Genomic DNA, 24832 nt, shown 5'->3' on the forward strand with positions numbered 1-24832 from the left:
CCTTACTTCTTTACTTGTTTGAACAGACTAAGGAAGTGTTCTGTGTTATGTTTTAAAAGTTGGGATTTTGTTTATAAAACAACCTTGACATTTATATACGGGTATCAATATAAAACTGTACATGGTATACATTTTAAAGAGTCAAAAAACACTGATCCCTTTTTCCTTCCGATTTGTGCTGAAGTATCATAAAGTCTCAGTAAAATACATGGACTCACGATGGGAGAAAAATGTACTTTTTTATTCAAAACTTCATAAAAATGATCACAATAAAAAACTACAAAGAGAAAGATACAAAAACTGACTGTGGAAACAAAATAGACAATCTGAGACTACAGAAGGCACATTGTAATCCACACATATTATCCAGTGACAAAAATATAAAATAAAACACTTAATGACACAGTTTCCCTTTTAAGTTGTGATTCTTGAAATTTCTTTTAACCCCAAGAATAAAACAACAAAATTCAAAGACAGATGCAGCATTTAAGCATTTTCATGTGCAAAAACAAGTTGAGATAATTCATGTGTGACCTAAACATGAACACTAAGATACAAGCAGACTCTGGGAATGCTTATTTACACAGGACATGTTTAAAATGTATCAGTAGTATACAGACTATAGAAAACCTTCATAGGTTGAATATCATTTCTTCTGCTTAGTTTGTTCTTAAGATAACAAATAAAAGCTTTTTTTTACTAAATTGTTTGTGAACGAAACATCAAACTTCTTTTATCCTCTGAAAGGCTCCCAAAGTCTGTAATAAATGTAGGAAGTGCGTTCCTAGATAAAACATTGCTCAGGGCGTCAAACGTTTGGCCAGGCCTGCACACACTTGTGTCCATAAAACATTGCTGGTATTTTTCTATCACTCAGTATTTAGTGGTTTGTGCTTTAAGTGCAAAATACCTGCTTGATTAAGTTTGAGTTTTTACACAACAGTAATTCAACCAAGTTCTTTCAATATGTCTTTAAAGATAGAGTGAAAATAAAAACATGACGAAAAGTTCAGAAAAGACAATAAAAAACTAGAGCCTTCTCAAAATGTCTTTACGTGTTTTAAGTATTTCAAGTTTAACGACATCTTTAAAGAGTGGTGCATACCTTGGTCTCGTATCAAACTTTATATCTAAACAGCAGTGATAAGACTTCTAAAGACACAACGGCGCCTTTTGGGTTGAATGTTTGGTGACGTCATAAAAACACTTTATAATATCCAGTGTGTTGACCAGTAGAAAAATATACAGTAGAAAAAAATACAAATATAAACACATGCTGCAATTTTTTTTGAAGGATTTAAATACCACTTCACAAAAAACTCTAAAAAGGTACTCATAATGGAAGTAGTATTCTTAATTGACCATTGGTAGTAGCATGGTGGGTTCTTTAACATTCAGACTAACCCATCAGTAAAGCTGGAAAACCCAAACACACAAAACGGCAGGAAACTTCAGCAGCTGCAGTCTAAATCCTACAGATTCTGGGCAAACAACCCATATATGAAACACCTGATGGGTTTTTAGGACTTTCACTGCCTACAGAGGTGTTTGACACATCGTCAACTGTTTCTGGATATTAGCCTGGGCAGGATCATTTGGGATTTTTACATTTCCTTTGGGTCCTTGCTCTCCTCGAGCACCGTGTCTGCTGTCTGGAGTGCGGGGTCCAGGATGCTGCTGCTGCTGTGTGATGGGTTTACACCTGGACGCTGCTGCTGCTGTCCACTCGTAGCTTGTCTAGTGTCCGACAGCTCGCTCCATGGAGTCATTCTACAACAGAAAGACAGCGCTTTAATTTAAACTATGGTAACAATCAAGTAATAAAAAATAAAAAGAGACTGTTATATTTTATATTATATATATATTTTTATATTTAAAGACTGTTTTCAAAGTAACTGTGATTTTAACCTGCAGAGACACGGCTCTTCAAGGCTAACATTTCAATTAGAATAGGCATAATTTAAATGTACATTTATAATGAAAACTGTTACATAAACAGGTGAATCTATTACTTCATCAGCTCCTGATTAATTAGGCAGATAGAAAGAGGATTCCTTGTGTGGCTTTTGATTTTCACACAAATCTAGAAACATCCTAATTACAATTTAGACAGTCTGTTCTGGGTCTGCAGAGATGTAACAGAGCAGGAGAATCAGAAATAGCCAAATCAACATGTATAGGAAAAAAAATGAATTTCATTAGTTGTGGTTATACTGGAATAAAAACGCAGCAAGGAAATACCTTACAGGGAGCTTTGGACAAGGAGCAAATATTCATAAGGAGCAAGCTCAAACTAGCGACAGAGTATTAGGGCCAAGCTAGAGATTTTTTTTCTTCTTCTATTTCGAGAATAAAGTTGTAACATTATGAGAATAAGGTTGTACAGTTACCAAATTACAGGCATCAAATTACGATAATAAAGTCACAACGAGAGTAGTCATAAAATCACGAGAATAAAGTCGTAAAATTAGGAAAATAGTAGTAACATTACGAAAATACGAGAATAAAGTCGCAACAAGAATAGTCATAAAATTACGAGAATAAAGTCGTACAATTTTGAGAATAAAGTAGTAAAATTACGAGAATAAAGTCGTAAAAATTAGGAAAATAAAGTCGTAAAAATTAGGAGAATAAAGTCGTAAAATTACGAGAATAAAGTCGAAAAATTACGAGAATAAAGTCATAAAAATTCTGAGAATAAATTCGTAAAATTACGAGAATAAAGTCGTAAAATTACGAGAATAAAGTCGCAACAAGAATAGTAACCAGCGCCTCTGACGTCCTGCCCTTCTGATAGAATGAGGAGGGTCGGAAAACACCATGCAGTGTTCAAACTCAATATATCAAAGGAAGTGGAGGCATTACAATGGAGACTGAACTGCTAATAAAGAAGTTTAATAAATTGATCAGAATTTCTGCAGAATTTCTGTTAAAACCAACCGGTTTTAACATTTAAAAGTTATCCCTTCATATGACTTGGCACAAATGATTTTTTTCACCTCCACCTAGTAAGTTATGTTTTTAGTCGAGTTTTATTTGTATGTGTCTCTTTTAGGGATGGGACGATTTATGAAAACCGTCAGAATCGTTCGGTTCGACTGTCTCGGTTCGGTTCGCGTGTGTTTCGTTCGGTTCATGCGCTGCTCCTTTTTCTCATAGGCGAAGCGATTACACTCCAGAGCAGAAGGTGGCGCTACTGCGACCAAAGCCAACTACCAGTAGTAAACAAGAAGAAGAAGAAGCGAAGCAGCGTAGCCGGGTGTAGCAGGGAAAGAAATCAGTTGTTGTGGAGAATTGTGTGGGTATGGCGAGTGGGAAAGAACCAACCCAGTCTCATGGGAAAATGTACCCCCACTACGTTGGTCCACACTGCAAAACGTAGTGGAGGTACATTAATGGCCATTTTTTTGTGGTACTGTTACATTTCTTCTGCCTATACGCTTTCTATTGTTTTACGTCCTAGTCACGTGACTTTCAAGATTCCAGCTGGGAGAAGAAAAAATATATATATATGGCCGACATTCGCTCATTTTTTTGTGGAAAGATTAATGACTTGAGTTTGTTTTTGCATTAAAATGAGTTTTGATTACATTCCTAGTGAGAAATGTATAGTTTGTTGCCAGAATATTTACTCAGGGAATGTACATATTCACTTGCTTGTTCGTTTCTTGCAAAGATTTTTCAAGATAATGTGAAACTGTAACATTTTGGTATAAACATGGCTGAGATTTCTCTAACTTTTAGCGGGAAAATCAATAATTTCAATCAGTTTCTGCATTTAAATGGGTTTTGATTACATTTATAGCGAGAAGTGTAGGGTTTATTTACATAATATTTACTTAGTGAACATACATAATCACCCGCTTGCTAGTTTTTGCTACGTTTTTCGGATCTCGTCAGGATTATGTGAAATTGCAACGTTTTGGCTGCTACCCATCGCCTAGCATTTAGCTGCCGCCCCGATTCAACATTGAATTCTTTGTGATTTAACTCCATCTGACGGATCAAACCCTCGCCACTGCGTGCGTTGCGTCTGAGGTTGATTTTCAGATCAATGCATTACGTCGTGGCATACGGGAGAAACTAATTAAAGTAGTTAAAAAAAGGATCATGGGTTAAGATCGGATGTGTTTTATTTGGAAATCTACCGGATCCTTTGTGCATTTAACTTCCTGTTTGGTGCGATCTCATTGATGGGTTTTGACCAGATTTTGACCAAAGAGGAACTAAAAAAAAAAAAAAAAAAACAATTTAAATACACAACCAGCATATCTGGAATCAATGACAGAGAGCATACATAATCACCCTCTTGCTAGTTTTTGCTACGGTTTTTTGGATCTCGTCAGGATTATGTGAAATTGCAACGTTTAGGCTGCTACCCATCGCCTAGCATTTAGCTGCCGCCCCGATTCAACATTGAATTCTTTGTGATTTAACTCCATCTGACGGATCAATGAAGATAAAAAAAGGAAGAAGGTTATATAAAGTACAAAAGTCAGTATTAAATAGAAATATTAATGAGAGAAACCGAAGGGAAGAAATAATAATGATCAGATTAAGAGTAGGTCATACTTATTTAAATGACAATTTATACTTAATAGGGAGGAAAAATAATGATAAATGTGAAGGATGTGGAGAGATAGAAAATATAGAACACGTATTGATGAACTGTAAAACATCTGGACCTGAAAGGAAGAAATTGAAAAGAGGACAGGCCAAGAATGGAGTCTTAAAGGATTATTGGGAAATAAAGGAAATATAAAAGATATTTATAGATTAAGGAAAGCATTATTTATTTATCTTCAGAATACAAAATTAAAAAATAGAATTTAATAGATGTAAAACAATGTTGCTACACACTCATGAACAGTAGGTGGCGGTATGCACGCCCCTTCCCTAGAGCCCGGTGGGATCGAAAACATTTTGAATGGAAATCAGTGGGGAGAAATAAATAAACTTCTGGTCCCAGTCGCTCTCTGTCATTGATTCTAGATATGCTGGTTGTGTATTTAAATTGTTTTTTGTTTTTTTTTTAGTTCCTCTTTGGTCAAAATCTGGTCAAAACCCATCAATGAGATCGCACCAAACAGGAAGTTAATTGCACAAAGGATCCGGTAGATTTCCAAATAAAACACATCCGATCTTAACCCATGATCCTTTTTTTAAACTAGTTTAATTAGTTTCTCCCGTATGCCACGACGTAATGCATTGATCTGAAAATCAACCTCAGACGCAACGCACGCAGTGGCGAGGGTTTGATCCGTCAGATGGAGTTAAATCACAAAGAATTCAATGTTGAATCGGGGCGGCAGCTAAATGCTAGGCGATGGGTAGCAGCCAAAACGTTGCAATGTCACATAATCAATTCAATTCAATTCAATTCAATTCAGTTTATTTATATAGCGCCAAATTCACAACACATGTCATCTCAAGGCACTTTACAGTTCAACCAGATCATACAGTCAAATTGATACAAAGTTTTCTATCTAAGGAAAACCAGTTGATTGCATTGACTCATTGACTCAAATACAATCCCCCACACTAAGCATGCTTGTAGCGACAGTGGAGAGGAAAAACTCCCTTTTAACAGGAAGAAACCTCCAGCAGAACCAGGCTCAGTGTGAGCGGCCATCTGCCGAGGCCGACTGGGGTTCAAGGAGACAGAAGCAGAGATACAAAAAGCAGCTGTAAAAGGCGGCCCCGTCCAGGAAACACGCAGCCAGGCAGACGAGCTCCAAGGCAGCTCCCATGCCAGAGGACGAAGAAAGCACATCCACTCAGTCACGGTCAGAGAAACAGGACCACACTGGAAAACAGGCCGATCTCCAACATCTATAAACAAGGGTGTTGATAGAAGCAGCACAGCTGATGTTTCTTTCCAGGATGACGTCACAGCCAAACAGGAACAGACGAGGCAAAGCTACTCTGAGGAAAAGCAGAGAGAGCAGAAGGTTAGAGATTGAACTAACAGATTCTGCAGAATAGGAGAACAGAGAGAGAATGAAGCAGAATGATGAAATGGGGGTCCCTATGTCCTCCAAAAGTCTAAGCCTATAGCAGCATAACTATAGAGATAGCTCAGGATAACCTGAGCCACTCTAACTATAAGCTTTATCAAAAAGGAAAGTTTTAAGCCTAGCCTTAAAAGTAGACAGGGTGTCTGCCTCACGGACTAAAACTGGTAGTTGGTTCCACAGGAGAGGAGCCTGATAACTAAAAGATCTGCCTCCCATTCTACTTTTAGAAATTCTAGGAACCACTAGTAAACCTGCAGATTGAGAGCGAAGTGCTCTGTTAGGAACATAAGGAACAATCAGATCTCTGATATAAGATGGAGCTTGGCCATTTAAGGCTTTATATGTGAGAAGGAAGATTTTAAATTCTATTCTTGATTTAACAGGAAGCCAATGAAGAGAAGCCAGGATAGGCGAGATATGATCTCTCTTTTTAATTTTCATCAGAACTCTGGCTGCAGCATTTTGGATCAGCTGAAGGCTTTTAACTACAGTTTGTGGACTTCCTGATAGTAAAGAATTACAATAGTCCAGCCTTGAAGTAACAAATGCATGGACTAGTTTCTCAGCATCACCCCTGGACAGGATATTTCTAATTTTTGCAATGTTCCTCAGATGAAAGAAGGAAATTCTAGAAACCTCCTTGATATGGGACCTAAATGACAGGTCCTGATCAAAAACAACACCAAGATTTTTTACTTTATTATCTGAAATCAGTTTAATCCCATCCAAATGAAGTGACTGGCTAATCAGTTTCTTTTTCAGAGACTCTGGTCCAAAGACTATAACTTCTGTTTTGTCTGCATTCAGAAGCAGAAAGTTAAGAGTCATCCAGGTTTTTATGTCTTCAAGACATGCCTGTAATCTATGTAATGGGTTAGCTTCATCTGGATTTATAGACAGATATAGCTGGGTATCATCAGCATAACAGTGGAAATTAATCCCATGCTGTCTAATAATTCTACCAATTGGGAGCATGTATAAAGTAAAGAGAATTGGTCCTAGCACTGATCCCTGTGGTACTCCACAGGTAACCTTTGAGCGTGTTGAAGATCTATCATTAACATGAACAAACTGAATTCGATCAGATAGATAAGATTTAAACCAGTCTAGTGCTGTTCCTTTAATTCCAACAAAATATTCAAGTCTTTCTAAAAGAATATTATGGTCAACTGTATCAAATGCAGCACTAAGATCCAACAGGACGAGCACAGATACAAGTCCATTATCTGAGGCCATGAGAATATCATTAGTGACTTTCACCAGAGCTGTTTCAGTGCTATGATGAGCTCTAAAGCCAGACTGAAACTCTTCAAAAAGTTCATTATGGTGGAAGTGATCGCAAACTTGTTTGGCAACTACTTTCTCAAGAATTTTGGATAAGAAAGGAAGATTGGATATAGGTCTATAATTGACCAAGTCATCTGGGTCAAGAGACGGTTTCTTAAGCAGAGGTTTAATTACAGCAACCTTAAAAGCTTTAGGTACATATCCCTGTAACAGAGATAGATTAATCACATCTAAAATGGAGGAGGAGATCAAAGGGAATACCTCCTTAAATAACCTGGTTGGAACTGGATCTAACATACAAGTTATCCTGACGAGATCCGAAAAACGTAGCAAAAACTAGCAAGAGGGTGATTATGTATGCTCTCTGTCATTGATTCCAGATATCCTGGTTGTGTATTTAAATTTTTTTTTTTTTTTTTTTAGTTCCTCTTTGGTCAAAATCTGGTCAAAACCCATCAATGAGATCGCACCAAACAGGAAGTTAATTGCACAAAGGATCCGGTAGATTTCCAAATAAAACACATCCGATCTTACTCCCGTTTGAGTAATCTTTATGAATTCTGCTCTCTGAGCAGCAGCCCCTTCCTGTCTTGGAAAACTACGGTGGCTCCAGGGCGACGCCTTGAAATAGGGGAAACCAACATGGCTGCTTGCATTGAAAGCAAGCGTCTTCCTTCCGGCTTGGAAGAAAACCAATATTTTGTAAAAATGAAGACTCCTTAAGAGCCCAGGGCAACATTTCATGAAATAATCACATTTAGCTAAATTTATAAGGCTTTACAATGCATGGTATATCTTTAAATTGTTAAAATCACAGTAATTTTTATAAACTGTATATAAAAACATAAGAGAAACCTTCCTACCTGCCGTCCATAACTCTGTTCATGCTCTCTGAGCGGCTGCTGATCTTACTGGAGCTGCCACCTCTGCTGCGCCTCTCTCCCCCCTCTCTTTCCCTCTCTGCCCTCCTGGAGCTTCGGCTGGAAGCGCCTCGATCCAGCTGCTCTCTGACGGAGGTATCGGACACCGAGCTCCTCATGTGCGCCTCCTGGTTGCTAAAGGAGGAGCTTTGATTGGCTGGGGAGACGGCAGTACTGGTGCCCATGGATTTGGAGATGACTTTGAGCTTGTGGGAGGCGTGCTTGTAGTGCTTCTTGTTGTGCTGGACTCGGCTGTTGTGGTTAAGGAAGAACTCGCAGGACTCCTGAAGTACACGGCGGCTCTCGCTGATCGGGCTATGGATCACAGATCATAACGCTTAGGAGAAAAATAGCAGGAGATGCTGCCCCTGTTACTGCATCTGCTAGAGATGAAGCCTTACTCTGTTTTCCGGGTTCTTTTGAAGAAGTAGGCCCACTCTGAACAGGTCTTTTTGCTGCTGACCCAGAACACAGCGGATATCCCAACCACCAGCGTCATCAAGTATTTGACCAGAAACAAAGAGAGGTCAGGGCGGTGGTGCTCTGTAGGCTGAAACAGACGGACATGAACGCTAACAAGATCCTCGGGATTCAGACAATTTGTGTAAATTAACAAACCTAATTTTAAACTAAAAATGTCATTAACTCTGGGATAAGTTAATTTTCACAATTCAGAGCTGGTGGTGGTGGGAGGGGGGCTGTGCAGTTCTGTTATCAGCTGAAATTATTTTTTAACTAAGCAGATAAAAGACTAAAGAGTTTGTTCAAGCAGATACCTTATGGGAGCAGGGGATGCTGTAGTCCTGACACCTGTCGTTGATCCAGGTGTTCTCCCAGGAGCTGCGGTGACTCTGCTCGTAGGTGTAGCACGCCAGCAGGGTGACCAGCGGAACCAGGTAGAGGCAGCTGAACACGCCGATCCGGATCATGAACTTCTTGAGCTTCTCTTGGTTGCGCTCGTCGTGCTGGATCACCTGCCTGACGTGGTTGAGGGAGACGATGCCCGCCAGGATGAGGAAGAGGCCCACTATGACGCCCACGCAGAGCGGAGCCAAGACGAAGTACCGCAGTGCGTCCAGGTCGTAGAGCCCCACGAAGCAAACCCCGCTGATGTTGTCGCCTTCGACCTTGTTCAGCGCCAGCAGCATGACGGTCAAAGCCCCGGGGAGTCCCCAGGCGGCCGTGTGGAACCACACCTAAACACAGAGCGTAAAGAACAACAAATAAATAAAAATACACAAACTTCTCGCCTCTGAACTTTCCCACGTTGTCCTCTGACCATAAACTTCAATGTGTTTTATTGGGGCAGGTTCTGACTTACCTCGATAAATCAGTGTAATTATATTAAGAGCTTGAATTTTTTATAGTTGGAATGCATCTTTTATACATGAAAGTATGGAGCTAAATTGGGGCTGGAAACATAAAAAAAGTTTGCTAAAAAAAGAAATTAAACCTAAAAAAATGAAAGTTTGTTCCAAAAAAAAAAAAAGACAAAAACCTTTCAGTTCAATTTCCTTTTTTTAACCTGCAGATTTTTTTTTTTTTCAAACTTTTTTTTTTCGGCTTAAAACTTACAGCTATGGTGTGTGTTTATGTGTGTGTGTGTGTGTGTGTGTGTGTGTGTGTGTGTGTGTGTGTGTGGGGGGGGGGGGGGGGGGGGGGGGGGGGGCGGTAACCTCAGATAATGGGAATGTGCAACCATGACTAACAGCTCTGCACAGTGGCTGAACAACCTATTCCCAGCTGTCGCACTGAGTCAGCGTGGGAACTGGAAATATCTAAAACATCTTACATTTCTATGTGTGATTTTGAAAAATAACATGCTTTACAGATTTACAGCATCTTTCAGGAATACAGGACAAATCTCAAGAGGATAAAATATGTGATCTTGACAGATTTGCACAGCATTAGAAGTCTGAACAAACATTTTTTTAAGTATATTTTTCTTTCAAACAAACTTTTTTTTTTCTTGGTAAATTATTTTTGAAAAATACTTTCTTGCCCCACGTCTAAAGTCAATGCTGTGATTATAGCTATAGGCCAGCTTCATAAGGCCAGTGATTGAAACCTTGGTCCACTCTACTCATCTGCAGAGTGAAATTTGATCGATTATTGTTGCAAACAAATGAGATTTAAAAATGTTTTTTTTAATGAAAGTGTGGAAAAAGAAGTTTTTATGTTTGTTTTTTCAATCCTTTTAAAAACTTCTTTTGAAAAAAATATTTAGGTGTTACTTTTATATTTTTTCAAATGTATTGATTTTGTATTATTTTTCACAGTTAATCTTTTCAAAATTCTTCTTATCACATTTTTTTTTCAAAGCTGTTTTCAGTCTATTTTTTGTCTTTTCATATTCGTTTCACAGATCACATTCTCTTCACTTCAAGCCCAAAACAAACACTCATTCCTGACCAATAAAAATGTTTTTGCTAACGTCCAGCCGACCAAAGGAAATGTGTCTTTACTCCTCATTCTAAGGAAAGTAAAGGAAGAAGAGATAGATAGATAGATAGATAGATTTTGCTTGAAAAAATAATTGAACAAAATTCACTCCATACTCAACAAAACCTCTGCATCTCTAATGAAATGAAGCCCTCCCACATCATGATACAGCCTCCCCCATGTATCCACTGCTAGCTTTCCAGCAAATGTTTAGTCTTGCTTTTAATCTGAGGAAGGCTACTTCTTTCCACATATTTGCTGTTTTATATGTATGGCTTACAGTTAATTTTCTTTTTGCTAAATCAATAAAGATATTATTTGAATTCCCTTTTCATATCTTTTACACAAAAAACGTGATCAAACGAAATAAAATTCTGTGGTTTTGCAGTGACATTCACTATTAGAACCGTACCGCTTTCTTTTCTATAGCTTCACAGCTCCATTTGGGTCCAGCTGCCAGGAACCAGGTGATGGTGAGTATGACCCACCAGACCATACCCGCCATAGTGAAGAAATAAAGGAGCATAAACAACAGAGTGCAGCCTTTACTGTGCGAGCCCATCACCACGGTATCCACGCCCGCTGGGTGGCTCGCTTTGGTGCAGGCGGCACCGTTTCCGAGCAGGAAGCCAATGAAATATATGAGCGAGACAAAGCTGTAGCAGACGGCGTAGAAAATTATAGGGCGCTCCGGGTATCGAAAACGTTTGACGTCGATGAGGAACGTGAGGAAAGTGAAGAGAGTGGCGCCCAGGCAGATGATGGAGCACACGCCGATGAAGCTCTTGGCGAAGTCGACGTCGTGGGGTTTGAAGTACATGTTGGAGCAAGGGGGGGCGCAGTCCTGGGCACCGAGAAAAGAGGAGCCATGGCCTGGCTTGGTCTTCAGCTGCAGAGGGCACCAGAAACCCAGGTCTCTCCTTGGAGAGGAGAAGGTCTCAGGAGTGGTTGAGGGAAGGTCAGAGCCGACTAACGAACATGGGTCCAATCTGGAGGGAAAGAGCAGCGGAAGGATGAGGTTAGTTCCTCACAGTCCAACACATCCCCTCAGGGTTTATACAGGAATGAGTAATTCTAAGTTAATGCTCCTTTAATGCTCTTTGAAATAATTTTTAAGCTATCAACAAGTACCTATGACTCTTAGATATATATATATACAGTACAGACTAAATGTTTGGACACATTCAAAGAGTTTTCTTTATTTTCATGCCAATGAAAATTGTAGATTCACTGTGAAGGCATCAAAACTATAAATTAATATGTGGAATTATATACTTAACAACAAAGTGTGAAACAACTGAAAATATGTTATATATTCTAGGTTGTTTAAAGTAGCCACCTTTTGCTTTGATTACTGCTTCGCACACTTTTGGCATTCTCTTGATGAGCTTCAAGAGGTAGTCACCTGAAATGGTTTTCACTTCACAGGTGTCCCCTGTATTTCCTGCCTTATAAATGTGGTTGGGACCATCAGTTGTGTTGTGCAAAATTCAGATGGATACACAGCTGTTAGTCCTATTGAATAGATTGTTAGAATGAGTATTATGGGAAGAAAAAAGCAGCCAAGTGTAGAAAAACGAGTGGCTATCATTACTTTAAGAAATAAAGGTCAGTCAGTCCGAAAAATAGGCAAAACCTTGAAAGTGTCCCCAAGTGCAGTCGCAAAAACCATCAAGCGCTACCAAGAAACTGGCTCACATGAGGACCGCCCCAGGAAGGGAAGACTGAGGGTCACCTCTGCTGCGGAGGATGACTTCATCTGAGTCACCAGCCTCAGAAATCGCAGGTTAACAGCAGCTCAGATTAGAGACCAGGTCAATGCCACACAAAGTTTTACCAGCAGACACATCTCTAGAACAACTGTTAAGAGGGGAATGTGTGAATCAGGCCTTCATGTTAAAATAGCAATGGACATGTGGAATTGGTCTGATAAGTCCAAATTTAAATTTAATCCAAGCATCGTGTCTTCGTGCGACGCATCAAAGGTGAACGGTTGGACTCTACGTGCCTGGTTCCCAGCATGAAGCATGGAGGAGGAGGTGTGATGGTGTGTGGGTGCTTTGCTGGTGACACTGTTGGGAATTTATTCAAAATTGAAGGCACAGTGAACCAGCATTGCCACCACAGCATCTTGCAACGGCATGCTATTCCATCCAGTTTGCGTTTAGTTGGACCATCATTTAATTTTCAACAGGACAATGACCCCAAACACACATCCTGGCGGTGTAAGGGCTATTTGACCAAGAAGGAGAGTGATAGTGTGCTGCGCCAGATGACCTGGCCTCCACAATCAACCGACCTGAACCCAATCGGGTGAGCTGGACCGCAGGGTGAAGGCAAAAGGGCCAAAAAGTGCTAAGCATTTCTGGGAACTCTTTCAAGACTGTTGGAAAACCATTTCAGGTGACTACCTCTTGAAGCTCATCAAGAGAATGCCAAGAGTGTGCGAAGCAATAATCGAAGCAAAAGGTAGCTACTTTGAAGAACCTAGAATATAAAACATATTTTCAGTTGTTTCACACTTTTTTGTCAAGTGTATAATTCCACATGTTTTAATTTACATTTTCCCATTCTCTAGCTTTTTCTCCGCCTTGAGCTTCTTTTCCGAACAAACGGCTTTATGATCAACAGGAAGCAGTTCCTTGTTTTTTAAATAAAGCATTTTAAATGCCACGATAATCACATTTAATGAATTTAAATGCCAATTAAGGCCTTAATTTAAAAAATGATAATTTAATGACTTTTAATGATTTTTAATGACCCGCGGAAACTCTGTCCCTTTATGCTGCCACTATATATTAGAGTATTTTACTGGAAAAATGACTGACAGACTGACGCAAAAGAGCATAACAGTGAAGTTCAGAGATATATTATAGATATATTAAGATATTTTACTAAAGAAATCTGAAAAGTTTGCCTTGTTAGCTTGTTAGCACTAAATAAAATCCAGAAAACAAAACAAAAAACAAACATCTCTCTGCCATTGCATTACCTCATTGGTAATGATTCATACTCAATTACATGCAGTTGTCCTGTGAAAGTACAGAACATTAGAGAACAAAGAGCAGAAAGTGAGGAGCTGATTAAAGCAGAGTGAGGTCATAGAAAAACATCCTAAGCCTTTTAACATTTAATGGAGCTTTCTAACCCACGGTTGCAAACAGAACGAGACATGGTCGTCTACCTGGACTGACACGGCTGGAGCTGTTTAGACAAGCAGCCAAAATCAAACAGAGGGAGGTGAGAAGAAAGTCAGAATACTGTAGGTCTTGTTTGCACTTTGCCACATTTAGGGGAAACAGTAAACGTGTACGAATATGCTCCGTTAGATGACATCACAGCTGAACTTTTGGCCTATTTACAAAGGTGTAAAAACTTGTTTAAAATGAGGTAGAGCTATCAAATACTGACAGTGTTTGATTTTCAAACCTTCATGAAGATCAGTGGATAATAGAATTTGGTTCCATTATTTAAGAAGATATTTTGTTAATGGAAATTTGAAACAAATGCAATACAGAAATTAAACTTTGAAAAACAGTTAAAACAAAAAATTGTTTTGAAAGTAACTTTGCTGTTTTCTAACTTTGCTGTTTTCTAAGATGTAACATTGTTCAGATTTGATTTTCTAAATAAATTTTTTTAATTGAATTTTTTCCCCCAAAACTGTTTGGAGATTTTTAAATTGTTTCTTTTATTTTTACTTTTTTTTATACACAGATTTTATATTTTCATATTTTTTTTAATGTGTAATTGTTTGTTTTATGAGTTGAATTCTTATCAAATTCTGTTATAGATCACATTCTCTTTGCTTCCGGGAGACAGGCTTTTCTCTGGGGTAAGATATTTTTTTCCCCCCATTATTTGAAAATATATTCAATCTGACCGTTACTTTCAAAACTTTTTTGGATTTAAAAATTTTTCCAAGTACCATTTTTGGATTAGATTTTTTTATTTATATAATTTCCATTTACAAAACATGTTTTCTCCTTTGCAACAACAATAAAACAAAATTCTCTCTACAGCGATCAGTCGGGCAAGGGAATGTTGCACCACTAAATTCATGCGTTGAAAATTCAACCCCTAATGCCAGGTTTATACTTGGTGCAACAAACAGTGCAAAGATGCAAATGGCAACAGTGGCTCCTCCCACTGTCCCCAAACCAAAGGCGTGCGCTCGTAACATCTGAATACCTGTTCCTCAGTCCAGACCACATGCTCTGTTTTGGAGTGAACAACGTGACACGTTTCAGACACAATCAAAATACTACTTCAAGAACTAACTAGAATTTATTAGTAGCGATATCCTCATATGGCTTTCTAATTTCTGATACGATACTGAAATTGACCCCGATACGATATCAGATACAATACGATATTTCTTGAATTGAGCAACTAAGTGAGACACTTTGCTAATGGAATAAGGGCATTTAAATTTAGTTATCTTATTTTACGGGTAAAAATGCTTGTTCATCATATTAACCTGCTCAAATTCAGGGGAAGCACACTTATTTCATGAAGTTTTTACAAAGTTTTAGATACGTTTTGCAGTGCAGGTATGGAAATGGCTTACATTGTCTTTAAACAGAAACAGAGTGTTTCTATCAACCTACTTATATCAGATTTTAGGTTCAAGCTGATATATTCTGTATTAGTCAATGCCTGATATTTCTGGCTGATTCTGATATCAATATTGGATTAGAACATCCATATTGTATCTTATTATTAAATGCAAAGAGATCAAAAGGTGGTTTTATTCTTATTAGTGTAAAACTAAAATTGATAAATGGTAATGTTTTGGATACCATTATCAGCATTAAGCTGACTTACTTTAAGGTAATTAATGGACAAACATTTCAGTTTCTGTAAAAAAGGTTCAGTTACTGTAAAACAGGCTCTTTCTCCTTAAGGATTTTTAGCTCAATTTGCAGCAACAAAGTATGAAATGTGGAAGTGGAAACAGATCTTTTTAAATGGCTTAGACTTTATGCATGAAAATCTTAAAAAAAAATAATACTTTCTTTCTCCTCTGCTATGAAATGCTCTGCATCGGTCCATCAGGTAGCAGCAAAGCGTTAAATTACACTTACAATCCTAATGCTTTATGTGTTTAATATAGTAATTAGAAAGACCTGCTGTGATGCCATGTTTGGTAGCTGTTATTAGGCTCAGGGAGACGATTGGGAGGTTGTTAGGGTGAAATACAGAGAAATAAAATATGGTTCAATCATAACAGACACCAATACCAACAATATTGCAATGCCTAGTTTTTAGCAGCCCTCTACGATTACGTCAAATCTCAACACAGTACTGCAAAGTCTGTGCTTTTAATGTGAAAAACTCATTTAGCACAGCTCTGATTTTAATTGGCTAATAATTCATTTAATTTTGATTAAATTTTTTACATTTTTATTTATTTGTAATTGTCCTCTTACTTTTTGCACTGCAGTTCAGGAGGCCAGGTGATGTCAAACATGCGAATATTTTCCTCACAGTCGGACAGAACTTTCTCACACGTTTTCCTGCATGGCTGGATCACCATGTTCTCCTCATTGCAGATTGGGAAGAAGGCGTGGCACAGGAAGTCGTGGACCTCCAGTGAGCACCGGAGATTTATCAGGGGCATAAATGGCTGCAAAGGGAAAGAAACATTTTTTAAGAAGGACATCATTTATTAAAAGGTGTTCAGTTGGTTTACATGTGTATGGAGCGAGCAACCCGTCAAGTTTTTAGTGAATAAATTGAAAAGCTTCTTAACAGAAGGAAAATTAGAGCTAGTTTGCTTTTTTCTTAAATTTTCTTTTTTAAATGTTTTTTTTTTTTTTCAAAATTTCGTGTTAAGGATCACGTTCTTTTTACTTCAAGCACAACACAAACACTTGCTCCCGATGCCTACATTAGCTAAAAAAACTGAAGCCTTTCACATCCATGCAGAATAATAGGAATACGTCTGCACGCCTTACTCCGGAGGAAGGAGAATTTGATTCTTGGAAGTCAATTTGAAAAGAATGCAATTCATAGAAAATTAGAAAAAATACAACAAAAAATAAAACAGAAAAAAAAAAATATATATATATATAAATAATTTAGAAAATAAATTTGAGAAATTGAAAGTAAACTGAAACTACTTTTAAACCCTTTTTGAACAGAGATTAATTTCTAGATTGCATTTATTACAAGATTTTTGCTTGAAACAATAATTTTACAAAATTCCTTCCATACGTACACTGATTGGGGTAAAAAAAAAATGAATGAAATATCCTAAACTTGCAGTTTGCAGAAAAGATCAGATAACATCTAAAGCAATGAATCTCGACTACAACCCAGTTCTTTGTTTACTTGCACAGATATTATCTATCATCATATTTATTTAGTCTCAGCTGTCCCTTAAAACAATCTAAGCATAAGAAAGGTTAATGATGGAGGAGTTTCAGAGGTAAAGTTTGTTTTTATGAAGGGAAACTGAATTGCTCCCTATCTGAACTTTGTTGTGATAAGCTGCACTATTCTTTTCAGCGCCACACAAAGCTGCCCATTCACTAGCTGGGAAACATTCTTCTGTTTCAACGTGCTGGTCAAGAGCTGCAGGATGGTGAGAGATTGACGCAGCAGGGGCGGTGGGGAGTGGGCTGCAATATGGATGGCAGGAAATAGGAGGAAAGAAATTTCAGGAAACGCGCACTGGAAAGCAAACAAAAAACAACCTCACTTTTTAGCATTTAAATAAACTTTTTGACTGCAGAAGCTTTTAATGGATTCAAATATATTTACTTGTGAATTATGAGACTTATAAATCCGTTAGATGCATAAAGCTGTTCATTGTTTTCCTTAAAAACAAACCCCACATACCCTAAGGCATAGACCACCATTCAGTGTTTTGCTTCTTTTCCCCTAAATCCTTTCTGGCAGAGGTCCCATAACAGTGAGGCCAAGGATCGCTCTCTTTCTGACAGCGAGGACCCTTGTTTCTCTCCTACGGAGGTCCCCGACTCGGACCTCCTTCGCGCTCAACAATCTGACCTTTATTTGCTTTGCAGCAGTTACAGTAAAAACTGCTCACATTACACCAAAATTCAGCATGGATGAGTTGGAGAAGAAGAAATGCTGATTTGTACTAAAGGCAAAAAATTCATCTGTTCTTATTTAAACTGTCTCTATATTTATGTTGCTATAGGCTTAGACTGCTGGAGGACATAGGGATTCCTTTTCATCATTCTGCTTCATTCTATCTCTATTCTCCCACTCTGCAGAATCAGTTACTTTAATCTCTAACGTTCTGCTCTCTCTTCTTTTTCTCATAGCAGCTTGATCTGGTCTGTTCCTGTTTGGCTGTGACTCCATCTTGGAAAGAAATATCAGCTGTGCTCGTACCATCAAATACTTTGTTTATTGATGTTGGAGAGAGCCTGTTTTTCAGTGTAGTCCTGTTTCTCTGACTGTGACTGGCTGGATGTGCTCTCTTCATCCTCTTACATGGGAGCTGACTTGGAGCTCGTCTGCCTGGCTGTGTGTTTCCTGGAAGGGGGCACTTTTTACAGCTGCTTTTTGTATCTCTGCTTCTGTCTCCTTGAACCCCAGTTTGCCACTCACAGTGAGCCTGGTTCTGCTGGAGGCTTCATACTGTTAAAAGGGAGCTTTTCCTCTCCACTGTCGCTACAAGCATGCTTAGTGTGAGGGATTGCCTTCGAGTCAATGAGTCGATGCAATCAACTGGTTTTCCTTGGATAGAAAACTTTTAATCAATTTGACTGTAAGATCTGGTGAACTGTAAAGTGCCTTGAGATGGCATGTGTTGTGAATTAGGGGTTTATAAATAAACTGAATTGAATTAAACTGAGAAAAAAATGGATTCCACCACCCGGGCTCAGTGGTAAACAGCTCCTCATTTCAAACAAAGCATAAAGAGGGCTCCAGCTTTAGCCTGCAACACGGGAGACAGGAGAGTGTAAGGGGGGGTAAGTGAGTCATTAACAGACAGAGGATACCCGGTGTGGTATGTGCAGTCAGCTTTGTGTGGGACCAGGCGTGTCCCTCCCCTTCCTCCTGAAATCAAAGGCAACAAAGTCGATAGAGTTGCCCGTGGCTGAGGCTGCTGTGAAATAGGACACCGACACCTTTGCCAGATGAAACACAAAAGACTTCTTTAACAGATCACCGCTCATTTTCCAAACTCTTCACACTGAATGTATGTAACCAGGTAACCAGAAACCAATTGGGCCCAATATGAACGCCTCCAGACAAAATGCCTCACCAAGAAAAAACCTGGTTCCCCTGCAGAGGAACCTGGATTTAACCTTGTCAGGAAGGAATCTTAGGAGCCTAATGTTACAGATCAAATCAAAAAGCAACCAAAAGTGGATCATGGTTGTATTTTTGAATGCACAAATGACCATAAGGCTTAACTAAAGCTTTTAAGATGACATTAGATTCAAATCAAATCACTTAAACAGTAAGTTTTCTCACATGGAGTCCAGAGACTACATAAAGTTACCTCTAACTAAGGGATTGTTACTTTTTAACAGAAGTTAGGCCTGAAAAAGTAGTAAATCATTTTTATTTTCTTTCCCCCGCTGCTAATCTGATCCATCCTATACAAGAAAGAGGTGGATATATTTATAGTGACAAACAAACATGGGAGCTATGGTGCGGAAATTAAAGGAGTCCCATCTATCACTCCATTAAAAGGATCTCCTTTTAGAAACAGAGTGTTTGTTATTCAGCTGGTAGTAAACTCAGTTACTCAGCAGAGGGATGGGATTCTGCTTGATTAACACTTAAAAACACAGGCTATTAGTGTCATTGTATTCTAGTCAGCTTATATTGCAGTTTTGACCAAACAGTATAAATATTACGGTGGCCAAAGGGGTGCAAAACAATATCAAAAGGTCCTGCAAAATCAAAAGGTTGGACCAGCAAACTAGGATTAGAAACAAAACACATGCAACAGAAAAAAGCTGCAAGTAGCAGAAACAGCAGCAAGTTAAGGAAAGCATAAAGCCTGTGCTGAATAAGGATACCGCTCCAGACCACAAGGGGGAGATGATCATCAGCTCATATGGGACCAAAACACAGACATTACGACAAATTAATGGCCGTTCCTCAATTCACAAGAACCCGAGTACGGACTTGTGTCTTCACCAAGTATGTTGTTGAGAAGAACACAGGAAAGCGTGGACTTTGGGAGAACAGGAGCCTGCAGTATAAATATGGGTCAGTTGGAACAGAAGCATACTCGTGACATCACCACACGCTGAGCTCGTCTGGAGCTGCATCTCACCTCCTGTTAATATTAGTCTCTAGATAATAATAAATTCATATTTTTTTCATTTATTGGGGGGATAATAATTAACATAGTCAGATAAACACAAATCAAATGAACATTTTGCCGAATAAAAAAAAAAAAAAAAAAAAAAAAAAAAATCGCCATCAGAGCTTGCGATACTTCACACACAGTTATGCAGAGATAAGGCTGCGTCAGACGGGCTAACATTAACCCTGGCTGCCGTTAGCCTCGGAGGTCCACTAGTCGCAGCGGTCCTCTCAACTTCGGAAATGTATTTTTTAAATTACACATAAAATCGGTAAATGGACCACATAGTGACACTTAAAAGTATAACAGGGTTTATACAGGAATGAGTAATTCTAATTTAATGCTTTTAAATAGTCTTTAAATGCTCTTAGAACTCATTTTCTAAGAGCATTAACAAGTACCCACATATATATATATATATATATATATATATATATATATATATATATATATATATATATATATATATATATAAGATGGCAAAATCCTTCGACGGCTTTACGATCAACCGTAAGCAGTTCTGTGTAAATATATCACGCTATAATATATCTGACGAAATTGTTTTTATAATCCTTCTTTTTTTTTTTTTATAAAGCATTTTAAATGGCACAATAATCCCATGTAATCATTTTTTATGCCAATTAAGGCCTTAATTAAAAAAATAATAATTTAATGACTTTTAATGACCCACGGAAACCCTGTATAATATTCTCCCCTCAAATGATCTGAAAACGTACTTTTATAGAACAACGGCAACAGAAAAGAGAACTTTTAACTTAATACTCTGAGCTCTGTGAGAGCTCCATTGAAAGCTGCTGCTGCCCCAGTGCATGCTGGGACAGCTGTCAATCTCAAAAACGGACAAGTCTGCTCTGATGCATGCTGGGTAAAGAGGGAGGGGCGAGAACAACATCCGGGGACTTTGTCTGTTCTCGGTCTGCTGTTCTTGTGAATTGGAACAGTATTAGGGCTGAGGCTGATGATGTTTCATGCCAATGTGTATGGACAAGACGCATGGGAAAATCTGAAGGATAGAGAGAATAGGTAAACACAGACGTCCATCACCGTGAACACAGGGACGGAACTCAATGGTAAAGTAAATTATTCTTATTTATTATTTCAACCGTTGCGTGTATTAGCTGCAACATATGAATCAAATAGCTCTGACAGATGACCGCTGATATATGATTGGCCGAATTTAGGTGTTCAGGCTGATGTATAACTAACTGGCCTGCATAAGATAATAAAAAAAACTGATTTTAAGACAGGGTTTTTTGTTTTTTTCTAAAATAGTAATTTTCAAAAGTTTGGGAAAATATCGTCTGATAAAGAGTATATACTTGTTTAAGCCAGAATGATTTGACATTTAAATATGATTTCCCTACAACTTTAAGTTTCCAGCATGTTACCACTTTTGCTGCTTTCTATTGTATGTGATTGGAGATTTTCCCTTGTGCAGCATTATTTTTGAATGTGATCTTGTGTTTTTTTTTCTTGTTTTGTTTGCTAGTCTCATTTGTGAGTTTATAGGATCTTTTCAATTTGTTGTGAAATTATGAATTTACGCAGCGTTTTCAAACCTCATCGGCCGTAGAATATAGAAACAGTGACAGAATAATCTTTTAGCTTGCTAACTCAGTCATATTCGTTTCCAGATCCAATAACCCACCACACACAGACACTGTGCATTGGGAGGATAGAAAAAGCACTACTGGAGGTTTAAATTAAATCATTTTGAGATTCAGTTAGGAGTTCAAAAAGCTATTTTTAAGGAAACTGTACCCTCTATGAAGGCAGAAAGAAGAAGGAAAAAGAAGGAGCCGCCTGCTACACAACGTCTTCCTTTAGGGATGTGCCATGGTAGGGTGAAGCAGACTTACCTCCATTTTCTTAGCAGCGATATCCTGATCGTAGTGATCCATCATGTTAGGAAAGAAAGTCATGTTGTATTTCAACCCAAGGCATCTTGGCACTTTGATGGGCTCACAGGTGAACAGGCTGTGGGAAGCGCAGCTTCCAACCCACACCAGAGAAAGCCACAGCCACAGCATTGCAGACCGGTGGGAAAAGTCTGGTTTCTACATGAACTAGATGTTTCTCTGGCTTTGAAATGGGAGAGCTTTTCCTGAAGAGAGTGTTCTTCTGGCTCACATCATCATCTGCAGATCGCTCTGCGTGAAGACATTTCAGAGGCCTGAAGAGCAGGGACCTGTGAATAAATACCATTCAAAGGGTTAATGTGAATCAATCAAACCAAAATATTCAGCTTTATTCTAACAGTTATGCAAGTTTGCCTTTACTGACTACCTGGACAGGAAAGAGTTTTCTCCTTGAAGTGTTTCAGAGACAGTTTTTAAAGTCATAGGGAAACGGCTGTTCCAACCGTTGCATTTCCAAATTCTCCCAAGTGGTGCACGACTTTACACGAGTGAATAAAGTGAATGTGATTGGTCGTTTATTAAGAAGGCGGGATTGTTGTGTCGTAAGGTTCACAAGCAAGTTTGATTATGGCCGGTTTGTAGGAAGCATCTTGCTAACCAGTTAGCAACTTAGTGCTAGTAGGTTCCCAATGGGAAATTCCATTTGGACCAAGTAGCACTAAACTGATGACTTAGAAACGACACTGTCAAGGAACGCTATGGACAGAGGAAACATGCAAGCGGCAGAAGCTTGGTTTGGTGTAGAAGGCTTACAGCCGTACATGTTTGAGCCCTTGCCTCGCAATGCTGCCAGTTCTGTTAGCTCTATGCCTGCCGAAGACACAGACGTCCATCCCACTGGGATGGAACTCAATGGGAAGTAAATGATTCTTATTTCTTATTTCAACCGTTGCTTATATTAGCTGCAACTAGGGTTGCCAACTCCCTGAAAAAAAAAGGGACAACTCATGTGCCTGCCAGCTGACGCAATTTCCTTCACCCCTCCAGGCGTTGAGATTTTTTTAGCCCCCCTTTATGTGTGAAATGATTTTTGTAACTATTTGAATCAAATCTGCATTGAATTAGATTCATATTTGCAGTGTGCTTTACATTCATTATTGCAGACGTTTTTCTCTGTGAGCAGCACTTGGCACGACCAATGAGATCAGGGTATTCTGGATTGTTACATATATGTTGTCAGCTCATTGGTCACAACGCAGTACAAAACTCAGGAACAAGTTTGCCGTTAGTTTTGTATATAACATGCCCTTAATCTTCATTTTCCATTAGCTTTTTACTATTTTTTTACTCTCACAGTAATACGGGACAAAGTGTGTTCCCTTTCCACTAAATATGGGACAGGTACTTCTATTTCTAAACACGGAACGATTCCGTTTTTCAAGGGAAGGCTGGCAACCCTAGCTGCGACATATGAATCAAGATGCTATGACCGAAAAAAATTGATTGACAGATGACCGTTGATATATGATTGGACGAATTTAGGTGTTCAGGCTGACATATGACTAACTGGCATGCGTAAGATAAAGAGAAAACCAGGATTTTCTTTTTTCTTTTAAAAAAAAATTTTGGGACAATACTGCTAATAAAGAGTACATTTATATACATGTTTAAGCCAGAAGGATTTGGCATTGAAATATGACTTTAAAAGCACACCTATGAGTCATCACTAAGATGAATATTAGGGGTCATAAAACAGGGAGTCTCTGCAGACTGTGAGTGCATGCATCCACAGATCGCAGGTGATTTACAAGAATGAGTCCCAGCTTGTTGGAGCACATTAAAACTTCACATTAAAATGTCAAAAACCCAAATTCACAACTGCATATATGAGGAGCCTTTTCAGCCATGAATGCTTAGCAGGAGAAAATAGTTTCCCAATGATATCATGTTTCTCTCAAAGCAAAGGCTCAGCTTTAAACATATAGCTCTATAGAAAACATTTGGGCGCTTTATTTAAGGAATAGTTTTATTTATATTTTTTATAAGCTTTCATATAGACGCACTAATTGGATTAAATATTTCACTAAAGTTAGAAGAAAACCACTACTATAGTATAAACAGCTGCTACTGTATAGAATTGGTAACTTTTCAACAGTTAAACGAAACATTAGCAAAGTAATGTCGACACGTATTCACCTACAGGTGGTTTAAAATAAAAACAGCGCTACGGTGTTGTAGCTGTTTTATAAGCGTTTACTTTTGCTATATTAGTGTTTCTGTTCGTTTATTAAACATAAAAAGTCAGCGAATGTTGGGGAAACAGTTTAGCCCTGCCACGGTTGCTACCATTAGGGGACAGAGGTGTCCGTGGAAAAGGAGTAAACAAGTTTGAGACCGAAAGACAACGATTAAAAGTGCTTACCTCCAACTGCCAACGTGTTTTTGTAGCGAACTGTTTTCATGGAAGCAGTAAAAATACTTTTTTTTTCTGGAATGTGGAAGTCTGTTTCCTGCGCTAAACTCCAGCTCAGTCCCTTCTTCTTCTTCTTCTTCTGTTTTTTTTTTTTTTTTGCAGCGAAATCTCTTCCTGTCGAACCTCTTCCTGCCTCCAGGGGGCGCAGTAGCCTCCAAAATGCTCTTCAGTCGTATTGAGGAGAGAAACAGCTGGATGTGCCCATTTTCTTTGCACCGCTGAGTAGTTTTATGTTTCATTGCAAACAAAGAACATAAAAGAACAACATGGAACATTAATAATTACACTTAGATGCATCATCAAAGGACTTTACAGGATATAGAGCAGTTATTTTATGATGTCAAATGACAAAATCTAATCTGAGGGTTGCAATTCTTTAAGGGCAGTTATCATTTGAATGGTAAGTAAGAGGATTAGGGCCTCTGAGACAAAAAAAGTTAACTGATTTTGAAATTTTATTTTAGTATAATATGATGAAAAAGTTATATTTTCTCTCAATTCTGACT

At 38.5% G+C, this 24832-nt stretch overlaps 1 protein-coding gene across 2 annotated transcripts; it reads right to left on the reverse strand.

The window, feature by feature from the left end:
* Positions 1–219: 219 nt before the first annotated feature.
* Positions 220–24401, reverse strand: LOC119795644 (frizzled-6-like). Of its 2 annotated transcripts, XR_005282350.1 has the most exons (9): positions 24276–24401; positions 21854–22182; positions 16099–16295; positions 11079–11655; positions 9001–9420; positions 8626–8774; positions 8168–8539; positions 1520–1770; positions 220–860 (listed from the first exon to the last, which is right to left on the reverse strand). XR_005282350.1 is itself a non-coding variant. In XM_038303723.1 (8 exons), exons 2-8 carry the CDS (start codon positions 22022–22024, stop codon positions 1605–1607), a joined length of 2052 nt encoding a protein of 683 aa, XP_038159651.1. In that variant the 5' UTR covers positions 22025–22182; positions 24276–24401; the 3' UTR covers positions 220–1604. The 2 variants fall into 2 exon arrangements, 1 of the variants encoding a protein (XP_038159651.1); XM_038303723.1 differs by having other exon boundaries at positions 220–1770.
* Between the last annotated feature and the right edge of the window lie 431 nt (positions 24402–24832).

Source organism: Cyprinodon tularosa, unplaced genomic scaffold (genome assembly GCF_016077235.1).
Source record: "Cyprinodon tularosa strain WSP-4 unplaced genomic scaffold, ASM1607723v1 ctg519, whole genome shotgun sequence".
Lineage (NCBI taxonomy): Eukaryota > Metazoa > Chordata > Actinopteri > Cyprinodontiformes > Cyprinodontidae > Cyprinodon > Cyprinodon tularosa.